General features: G+C 42.0%; 1 protein-coding gene and 1 long non-coding RNA gene across 2 annotated transcripts; both read left to right on the top strand.

Annotated features, from left to right (window-relative positions):
• Positions 1-409: 409 nt before the first annotated feature.
• On the top strand, positions 410-4,487 carry LOC310785288. The gene is made up of 9 exons (XR_014553159.1): positions 410-481; positions 685-781; positions 1,389-1,482; positions 1,658-1,711; positions 3,271-3,326; positions 3,502-3,562; positions 3,743-3,780; positions 3,973-4,007; positions 4,142-4,487. It is a non-coding gene; the product is annotated as an uncharacterized lncRNA (long non-coding RNA).
• Positions 4,488-5,407: 920 nt separating this feature from the next.
• Positions 5,408-11,268, top strand: cUnh6orf47 (chromosome Un C6orf47 homolog). Its single transcript, XM_083645586.1, has 4 exons — positions 5,408-5,599; positions 5,847-6,987; positions 8,232-8,550; positions 10,436-11,268. Exons 2-3 carry the CDS (start codon positions 6,388-6,390, stop codon positions 8,523-8,525), a joined length of 894 nt encoding a protein of 297 aa, XP_083501712.1. The 5' UTR covers positions 5,408-5,599; positions 5,847-6,387; the 3' UTR covers positions 8,526-8,550; positions 10,436-11,268.
• The last annotated feature ends 241 nt before the right edge of the window (positions 11,269-11,509 follow it).

Genomic DNA, 11,509 nt, shown 5'->3' with positions numbered 1-11,509 from the left:
ATTTTGACCTAATATTATTAACAAAAATATTTCCAAACTTAGTTTAATAATAAAAGCAAGGAGAATCACGCCATATATTTTATGAATTTTAGATTTTAATGGTTACGTTTCATATTAATAAATGTAACAGTTAAATGTGGAACTTACAGATATTCTAGAGAAATCCTCTCCTATAAATAGCCTACAATAATAACAAAGTAATCTGGTAAACCTACATAGCCCTGGCTATTTGTTTGCATTCTATGTTTTAGATTCCAGTTTATTCTAACGCCAAACCACATTTTAATCGATTTTATTTTAATGCACATCCGCAACAGGCAGTATTTGGGACACCCATAGCACACATTGCTGAAAGCCCAAAGGCCCCAGTATATAAGCCGTGGACGGCTAACTGTTCCGTCTTTTTAGCTGGTTGACTGCAGGACTTTCCCGGTGTGCTCCAGGGTTTAGACGAGCTGTGATACGTAAACATACGACTGAGGTAAAGCTGATGCATTTTAAAATATTGGCTGTTAAAGTGATATCGAAGTTTAGGATTTCTATTGGAAAATTTAGAGGAATATCTGTTTTTACTGGCAGAGCTTCCTCTAGTCTACGCCCAGCACATGGCGACGGCACGAGCTACAAACCGGGACTTTGATTGTAGTGGGAAGTGACTTTAAACTGGTATGTTTGTCTCTCTAGAGACGAAAGACGAGTGAATCTGCTCACCACCAGACCCGATGGCTGGCCAGCGACCCCCAACTCCAGACGAGCAAGGACGTTTGGATATGGATGTAAAGTGAGTGGGATTAGGCCAGGAGTTTTCGAAGTCTGAGACTGTGGGCCTCCCCTCTGCTGTGTGGTGATGGCGGTGTTGCAGTAGCTAAAGTAATCCAGGGATGCAAACTAGTCACCTTTTTGATCCGAAAATGAGGATTTCTGAATAATCTTGTGTCTGCCCTGCTATCTGTACATTTTTCACTCCCGAGTTTGCATCCCTGGTGATGTAGGCCTAAATAAATACAATTGCAATATACAGTAACTACAAATAAAACTAAGGTTTATGTTAACATTACCTTAATATTTGCTGTCATAATAGTCCTAAGGGGAAAACACTTTTCTGAAAATATAACTCATGTTTGAAAATATTGGTGGCTGTAATGCATGGCTTATGCTTATATTCTTCCCTATGCGAGTGAGCAACTGTAGCATGACTTCATTCCCCCCAGGGATCAATAGTGATTCCTGATGCCTTCTGATCAAAGACTTGATTTATTTACCATTACATAAATGATCATAGCCCAGCATTGCAGCCTGTTAAAATTGAGCTAATAAACTGATTTGAACACACGGGTTTTCCCAATATTTACCCAGTCATGTCATGGTAATCCTGACTGTTTTTTCAGGAGCACCATGGAGTGGAGAGTACGTTTGTACTCGTTAGGCATTTGAAGTGAGATGACGAGATGCCCAGTCAACTTTAATGGCCGCTCTCATTTGGTAAGCTGGTCTCAATGCCTCTTGTGTATTTCTGCTGTGTGGAATGATGATTCATAGACTAGAGTCTCTGACAAAAGCATGAAGATGTTTCACAGTGCACTGACCACACGCTTCATTCATTCTCCTGTGAGTCATGTGGCATTTGCCAGTACTGATGATGCCATTTGTCTTGCAGTTCCTCCACAAGATGGCGCTGAGAGAGAGGAGCCAGCATCATGGTCTTGCATCTGTAAGTACAATGTATCTGGAACCTAGGGATGGCTGGCGTCCTTCTGTCTATGATGATTCAGTATTCGGTTCGACTGATGTTAACTGAAGTTTACTCGCAGCGCACTGAGACAGACATACCACCCTCTAGCATTTTCTTATCAAAGTTGTGTATTTTACTAAGCTGTCTGATATATTTACTAAGCATGAAGATGTTTCACAGTGCACTGACCACATGCTTGACTCATTGTCCTGTAGGGCTGTCCCAGCGAGTCGACGTAATCGATGACGTCGACTACGAAATTACGTCGACGCACGCTACGTGCTTCGACGCGTCACGTGTGGCTAATGTTAGCGGCTAACCGTTACTTGTCGTTACTTTAAATGGCAGTAAAACGCCACTGAATGACCAAATTGATTGAACTTTTAACCATTTCGATTTCCACTTTCAATACGGACCCCCAGCATTGGTTAGTTAACGTCGTGACTATATTTATAACGTACTCCGGTTTGCGGGCTGAATCTGTGTGTTGCGCAATAGCCACAACCCCTCAGCACTCTGGCTGTAGACCCGAGTTATAAACTGGAAACCGGAGTACATAAACGTTATAAATATAGTCACGTTATAAACAACTAACCAATACTGGGGGTCCGTATGGAAAGTGGAAATCAAAATGGTTAAAAGTTACATCAATTTGGTCATTCAGTGGCGTTTTACTGCCATTTAAAGTAACGGCAAGTAACAGTTAGCCGCTAACATTAGCGCTTACCCATCAGCGCAGCGTCATTTGACGTCGGCACACTCTTCTAAACAGGTCGCGTGCCACATTCCAGTGGGCATTCCCATGCTTTCACATGGACGCGCATCGCTACGACCAGAAGTAATAGCCCTGTTGGTGCAGTAGTCCACTCTAAAGACTGGTCTTAACCGACGTAGGAGTAGTTAAGACCAGTTGGTGCAAGCCAAGCCCCATGTTGGGTGTGGATACTACAGACAGTCTTTTGTCTGGATGATGTGTGACCATCTTACATGGAGCATTTTGTCTTTCTCCAAAATTAAGAGCACTGTTACTGAAAATTGCACACCATTGTACTGTAAGATGATGATTTTATGTTGGACTGCTGCTAAATAAACTCAGTTGACATTGCACAAGGTTTTTGGTATTCCCCCTGAAAGTGACTTAAATTTAATTGATTTTACTTGAATTGCACTATACTTTTTACTTTTATTTTATTTGAGGACAAGCTCTTGCTTTAATTTTATTTGAGAGATTTTATGTTGGACTGTTAAAGAGAATGAGATGGTTAAATAAAATACTGAAATTGAGAAGTTTTTGGTTATTTATTTGTTTTGGGTAAATGTATTATATAATAAAATAAAAATAATAATCGTTAGATTAATCGACTAATCGAAAAAATAATCGTTGGATTAATCGATAAGAAAATAATCGTTTGGGACAGCCCTATTGTCCTGTGAGTCGTGTGGCATTTGCAGTACTGATGATGCCATTTGTCTTGCTTTTCAAAGCAAACTGCAAAGATCAGAGTTGAACTAATACCACTTTCCCATGTGCTCGTTAGGCATTTAAAGTGAGATGACGAGATGCCCAGTCAACTTTAATGGCCGCTCTCATTTGGTAAGCTGGTCTCAATGCCTCTTGTGTGTTTCTGCTGTGTGGAATGATGATTCATAGACTAGAGTCTCTGACAAAAGCATGAAGATGTTTCACAGTGCACTGACCACACGCTTCACTCATTCTCCTGTGTCATGTGTGGCATGTGCCAGTACTGATGATGCCATGTGTCTTGCAGTTCCTCCACAAGATGGCGCTGAGAGAGAGAGAGAAGGAGCCAGCATCATGGTCTTGCATCTGTAAGTACAACGTATCTGGAACTAGGGATGGCTGACTTCTGTCGATGATGATTCAGTATTCGGTTCGACTGATGTTAACTGAAGTTTACTCGCAGCGCACTGAGACAGGCATACCACCCTCTATCATTTCCTTATGAAAGTTTTTTTTATATTTACTAAGCTGTCTGATTTGTCCAATAGGGTGATCACTGAAGTCCAAAGGAGCCAAGATGTTGAAAGTGAGTATTTTTTGGATGTATCTGTGCGATGACTTGCCTGCCCCATATGCTTCAATGATGATCACGTTAGACTAGAGTCTCTGACTACAACATGAAGCTCTTTCACAGTGCACTGAACAAGCATGCCTGTGCTCACCACAAACTGCTTCTCCAACTACACTTCATTAAACCCTCATTTCCTCTGTTGTCCAGATGCTGAAGTCCAACTTCAAGGCTTTCCTTATGCGGTAAGTCAGTACCTCCATGCTGCCATTCTGTGCTGTTGTGTGGAATTGATTGAGTCTCTCGTGAACAGTAGGCTTCACATTGCATCAACCACTACTGTCACATTTCATGGTACTAATGATGCCTTTCCTTACAGGTGCCATGAGGAGTCCTGCCTCCGTGATACGTGTTGCCACAATACGAACGATTGTCAAGTGTTCATTTCAGCTAATGAAGTGATCCCTACACACCTTCAGTGCATGAGCGTAAACGGGGTCGGTGACATGCTGTGGTATATTGACCTCACTGACATGGATGTGTTGACTGTGACATGCTGTGGTATATTGACCTCACTGACATGGATGTTGACTGCTGACTTGTGGGCGGAGGCATATATCCATGGTGCGGTCGTAATTTAACATGCCCTGACCATGGTGTTACTGGTCAGCGTTGCTCACAAAATTATTTAAACTGTATTAAATGGATTGGAATTCTAATTTCAAATAAACAGTGGTGGTAAACTGGTGTCAAGTTTTATTTGAATGGACATGATCGGTTTAGATTACTAATTAAAAAAATTAATTCTCGACTCACTGGTTTACATTGCCTATAATTGTCACCTCTGCTAATTGGTAATGTAGGCTGAAGTTGCAGTATGGGGCAAGTCACGTGACAGCATCTTGTCTCCAAACGAGCCAAATCTTGATGTTCAGGTTAAACTATGAGTGTTTAGATCGGAGGAGCTTCTCAAATGTTTTTCAACCAAGGACCTCTTACAAGATAGAAAATATACCGGGGACCCCTTCATTCTGATTGGTGATTTTGGGCTGAGCTTAATTGTTTCCACAGTAACGTGCTATACTTTTACATTTATAGGTGTTGGATTAGAAGGTAATCCATGAACCATTTTAGATTTAAAGCATACAATATTTTTGTTAAACTATGAAGCTTTTGCAAAAGTTTTATTTTCCTGAAAACTTTGCGGACCCCCTGGCAAAGTGCCACAAACCCCTATTTGAGAACCACTGGTTTAGATTGTACCACAAATTAAATGGTGACTTTTGTAGCAGAGTTGTGTGAAATGCTTTTGGCAGTGCTTGGATGGCATCTTGCGTTGACTTGATGAATGATGTGAAACAGATATAGGAGAAAATAAGAGTAAGGTTTTATTGTGAAGGCTGGGAGCGGTAGTCCTGACCTGTACGTACATCATGAATGGGGAGCACTTGGGTGGGAATTGTAAATAGTCGAGCACTGAAGATAATACAATCCAGTAGATGGCGGTAATGCAACAATTCTTTGGATGCCAACCGCCATTAAACACTAAAAAAGAAGCAGTTCTGTATCCTGTTCTTTGTTCATGGCGTCATACTGGTTTCTGTGTGTCGACCTGGCAGACAAGTTAGCTTCAGTTAGCTAGTAGGCTAGCAGGGCTAGAGGTAAACATTAGCTAGCAGCGTTGGCCGCCAGTTGTCCGTTTTCTCCAGTTGTCAGTTGTCTCCACGTCACTAGAGTTGTGTTGATGTATTAAATCATGGCACACTGACTGAACAAGTTATTTCGGACCCTCAAGCGATGCTAGCAAAGCTCTTCCAGTCAAACTGCAGTGAAGAAGGTGAGCTTCCATCATCACACGAACCTCTTTAACAAACTCGCAGGCACTGATCCATAACATGAACAATCTATTTCCGAGCTTGATGTTTGTGAATGTTACCTACGTTACTGGCTAAAGTCTGAGGTTAACATTAGCTAGCGTCGGCTGCTAATAAGCTGCTTGTGTGGACTTCAATCTTATGTGTTATGTGTTATGTTAAGGCGGAAATGTAATGTTATGCTAAATTGAAAAGGTCTCTCCTCGGCAGGTACGAACGGGCGGTGGAGGAAAGTCATTCGGGAAAAGCTTATCTGAGAAAGTTGGACAACCAAAATAGTCCATCAGAACGCTACAGACATTCTAAAACGGGAAGCAAGCCAAGCAGCCTATGGCGACCTGGAGGCTAGCTAGGTGCTAACCGCATCGCTGACATGTCAGTTGGTTATTGAAAGCATTCCTCAGCGACACTAGGGTTAATCCGAAGACGGATATGTCGAGCAGAAACTTCTCGCCTTGTTTCAGTTGAACTGTTGAAACACACCCACAGGTGTGTCCATGGCCTGAGGACAAACTCACTTTTCCTTGGCCTCAACCCATGTGAACAAGACAAGTCCTGCTTCTCCTCAAACTCACAGAGCACAGTCAACTCAAACGAGTTGTGTTATGACTTCCTGTTCAAAACACTGTTTGTTTGACCTGCTCACTGGTACTGTACTGTCACAGCAAGTGTCAACACAATAGGAAGTAACGGGCTGACCCCCTGTGTTTGGAACATAAGGTGAATAAAGTGAAACAAGTAGTGAGAAGAGATGACAGCCGTGCTAGGCAGAGCATGGGGGTGGGTTCGCCCATGGGGCAACAGTGCTGTGTCAGAGAATACCACCACAACAAGTGAAGACCAGAAGCCCAGCAGCTGGGGCATTAGAGGGTGGACCTCCTGGGTGTGGGGAGCGTGGAGGAGCCAGAGTGACCAAAGCAATCTGGTAGAAGAGTTCTGGGAGGCACAGGAGAAACTCCAGCCCATGGAGATTGAAGATCTGGGTGCGGGGAAACAGGAGACAGAACATGTCCCTAAATGGTGGAATAAGTTTCTTCCAACCTCGTACTTTTTCTGGTGGAGACGAGCAGAGTCCAGCGGGCTAAGACGGAGGAAATGTGCAGGTTGGAATCAAAAGGCTTGGGACTCTGATAACGAAGGGGAGTTCTCTGACTATACAACTCCTCCTCCATCTCCTACGCCTCCTGCATCTCGGCTCATGTCTCCTTTGCGGTTCTTTGCGAACAGCTGGAAGGGGGAGATCTTACCAGAGCACTACGAGATCTGCTTCAACTTCCTCCGACACCTGTTTGATCTGTTTGTGGTGGGCTTCCTGTGGACCGTGTCCCCTCCCACCAAGCTGATCCTGGAGGTAAAAAGTATCCACACACAAACGAACACACACACACACACACACACACACACACACACACACACACACACACACACACAGAGACACTTGCATTGCTACTAGGGATGGGCATCGAATTTCGAATTTTCGAATAATCGTTGTTATTATCAAGGTCGACTTTTATTATTGAAATTCGAAATTCGAAAAAAAAAAAAAAAAAATTTGAGTGAAATGTTGCATTGTCTCCCCTGATTCTAAGTATAGTCAAATCGCTTGGTTTGAGCAAGTAAAACAATTTTTTTACCACTCCTAAAGACCACCTCAGAGCTGGTTATATACTAACCACTCCTAAAGACCACTCCTAAAGACCACCTCAGAGCTGGTTATATACTAACCAGTGCCACTCCTAAATACCACCTCAGAGCTGGTTATATACTAACTAGGGATGGGCATCGAATTTCGAATTTTCGAATAATCGTTGTTATTATCAAGGTCGACTTTTATTATTGAAATTCGAAATTCGAAAAAAAAAAAAAAAAAAAATTTTGAGTGAAATGTTGCATTGTCTCCCCTGATTCTAAGTATAGTCAAATCGCTTGGTTTGAGCAAGTAAAACAATTTTTATAAGCATTTTAAGCAAGGTTTATGGAAAAATGAATGGCGGATGAAATCCCATGAAGAGGGAGAGGGGGTGACTTTGGCACCCCTTTGGCACTCAGACCTGAGCCTACTAAATATTTAATGAACCACTCATGATTGTCAAAACTGTTTTTTATTTTCGAAAATGTCAATGTAAAAAAAAAAAAAATGTAAAAAAAAAAAAATTACATTTTTAATTTTTTTTACATTTTTATTTTTATTTTCGAATTTCGAATTAAATTCGAATTTGGCCAGCGAATTTCGAATAGTGTTTTTGCTAGAAATGCCCATCCCTAATTGCTACTCTGTCAATATCTGTAATTCATGTGCAATACAAAGGCAGCTCATTACTGCTGCTACTTATCATGCACCCTGTACACATTTTGTTTAACAGCAAATCTGTAGGCTACCACACTTGACTGTTTATATCTGTTAATTAATACATTTATATCTGTGAATACAGTTATATCTGTTAATATCCTTGAATCCTTTTATATTCTTTATATCTTATATTTGTTTATATTTTGTACATTTGTTTTAATGTATTGTATTACTTGTGCAGGTCAATTTCCTTGTATGTGAAAACATACCTTGTATGTCTAAATATTTGTGATTGTGATTGTGAGGTGTTGGGGGTCCACGGAGCGCTGAGGCTGTGGTTCCATGGGATGGCCATGTTCTTCGTGTCCACCGTGGGGATGGCAGGGCTGCTGTGGTTGGTCCAGGAGTACCTCCCTCAGTTCGCTCTGATCTACGGCATCGTGCAAGCGCTGGTGATCTCCGTCAGCGTCCGACAGAGCGTGCTCCTAGGAGGGGAGGAGGAGGAACGAGAGGGAGAGGACGAGCAAGTCAAGGAGGGTGAAGGACTGAGAGAGAACGGGGAACATAAGGAGACGCACATGTTTGCAAGGGAAGGTTAAGCCTGGATGAAAAGTTGGAATCGAGGTAAGTCAGACTCTTAGTGTTAATGACTTTTTGGTTCACAGGACAGTGCAAAGATATTGGCACGTCAGTGGCAGTGGCCGATACAGTAGGGCTGGGCGATATGGACAAAATCAAATACCACAATATGTTGGACCAAATACCTCGATCAGTATTGGAAGGATGACTTTTGGTGCTTTCACAAAATATTGACACAATGAGATTTTTGATCAATAATCATCAGTAATGTGGATATAATGACGTGGGTAAAGTCAAATAATAGAACAGCAGCTAGAACAGTCTGGTCAGTTGAGAAAATGACATCACTTTACTATAAGGGGACATTCAGAACAAAAGCGTTTTTGGAGCTGCCAGCGTCTTTCTGCAATTCATTCTCTATGTAAGGATGCGCTGGACGTGCTCCTCTTTTAATGAACGCACCTGGCGTTTAAACGCTGGTGGCGTCTGTTGTTTTTGGACGAGCGCTGTGGGTGTTTTAAATCTGAAAAAAGTTGAACATTAGAGGTAAAGCGCCCTGCTCGTTTTTTTCACTCTTCCTACCTTTTCTCCTCCCGAGGGATTTTCATCCTCCGCTGCTGCCAGAATTGGCAATAATCTAATTCATGTTGACAGTGAACAACAGCAAACAGACAAAACCAGCTGGCTACCGTCCGTGTGGTCGTTGTCTCGTCAACTCTAGTGCGCGCGACTGCAGGGGAAAATAAAACGGAGCACTAAAAAACGCTCCGTGCGCTGTGTTTTGTGCACAATGGAAGCGCTCTCAACAGGATTTTCATAGCGTTCTGACTGAAAAAAAACGCCTTTGGTATGAATGTTCCCTAATGCAGCTTTTAAAACCAGGAAGTCACAACACATATGCCAAATCACAATATTATGATATCCAAAATGACCATTATGACGTAGTAAGGATGTAGTCTCATATCATTGTCCGTTTCTGTTAAAAAAAAATGCAAATAAAATATCACAATATCGATATATTTCCCAGCCCTATGATAAAGGATTTTAAATTAAATATTGTTTTGCTGCCCAAAACAGACATTTCTGTTGATCTGACAGGCCGAGGCTTGATGCTTGACTAAATGCTTGATGTTCTTTACATAACCTGAGTTGAAGTATTTTTATTTTATTTTGTCCAGTGAATGTGTACATTTTGAAAAGCATCGTATTTATGTCTGCATCTGCCAGTGGGCCATCACCATAAGAGTAGGCATAACCCTGACACTGTATCGTCAGCGTGTCAAAGTTGACCTGCTCTCAGCTGGCAACACACACACACACACACACACACACACACACACACACACAGAGACACACACACACAGAGACACACACACACACACACACACACACACACACACACACACACACACACAGAGACACACACACACAGAGACACACACACACACACACACACACACACACACACACAGACAGGCCATCTCAAAGCTATTTTGATCCTGCGATGAGAGAGAAGTGTGACATTCTCCCCGTGGTGTGAAACCTGCTGCACAGAGCCACACAGAGCACAAAGCTTCCTCTGGGAGATGCCCCATAATTCACTTGATTTGCCTGTAGGGGGATATGAAGTATGAACACACATTCTTCATTCTTTGTTCTTCTCAATCACTATTTTTCATCTATCATCACTCGGTGAAGTTTGTAGAATTGACTAGAGACAATTTACAACTCAACTTGGGCAAATTTGTCCACACACATGGTCTTTGATATGATATTTATTGTATTTTTTTTATTACATAAAATATTGTGTCTTTTGACTTCCTGCTTCCTGCAGGAAAGTGTTCAGCGTTGACAGCACCTGCTGGCCAATCAGAAACGAGTATTCACCCAGACCCTGGTATAATCATAATGTGGTCCTTTTTCCCCACAGGCGGCTTCACTTGAGAAAAGTTGCTGTGTCTTTTGATACCAACAGAATCCCAGATGGATCAAATCCGCTCCAGATGTTTGACATACCTGCAGCAGAGTTACAGAGAGCGACTCTACTCCACTGCTGGAATGAACTCGCAATGGGACTGAGGCATTGCACTGCACATTCACCACAAACTCACACTTCTTTCACTTTGTGTTCAACACTATTGCTCCGCCTTTGTTTGAAATCTGTCTTCGCTTGACCTCAGTGTTATTGTTATACCAGAATTCTTACTTTGATACTAATGCTAAGTTTAATATCTTAAAATAAGATATAGAATAAGATAGTACAATACCACATGTTTTTTTTGTGTCTGCTCTGCAAGTGAAATAGTTCCACATTTGGCTCTGGCACCAGTTGGTCAACCAGTCTATGTGAACTGGGATCCAATGTCACATATGGACTGGTTGGATGCTGTCGTCGTGGTTTCAGCTCTGCGGTCAACTGTCAAGAGCTCAACTGTCAAGAGCCAGACGGAAGCTCCAACTTTTCCAATCTGTGCGTTTTCTGAAATGGAATTTAAAAATGTATTAGTGAGCTTGGAATTCTAAGGTTCTGAGATATTCACCATCAGGATTGAAGAGCTGACATAACCAGCTTGCACAACTATTATGTCATTTAGTCTTTTGACGTATTGAAGACCAAAATGTTTTAAAAATGATACCCCACATAGCTAGAAATATTGCACACTCATTTCTAGAGCTTCTCACTCGCCTGCTCAGCTGCAACTGAGCAGCAGACCCTTCTCACGGGGGCCATTTTATGTTGAAAAGGCAGGGTTAACACAGGTGCAAGCAAAACACTAATGAGGGTTTCAAACTTCCATGATTGGAATGTGGAAACCCTCATTAGTGTTTTGCTCGCACCTGTTTATTCTGCATTTTCGACACAAAATGGCCCCCGTGAAAAGGGTCTATAGTGAGCCAGGTGGAACCCATCGCGCCTTATAGTAGTGCGATACCACCATGTAAGCATAAAGTAACACTCAAAGATCATAAATACAAACAACTCAGTTGATATAGAAAATAAAAG

Source organism: Poromitra crassiceps (assembly GCF_964638095.1).
Source record: "Poromitra crassiceps genome assembly, chromosome: 11".
NCBI lineage: Eukaryota > Metazoa > Chordata > Actinopteri > Beryciformes > Melamphaidae > Poromitra > Poromitra crassiceps.
Note: the sequence above shows the minus strand (reverse complement) of the source record. Positions and strands in the feature narration are given on the sequence as shown.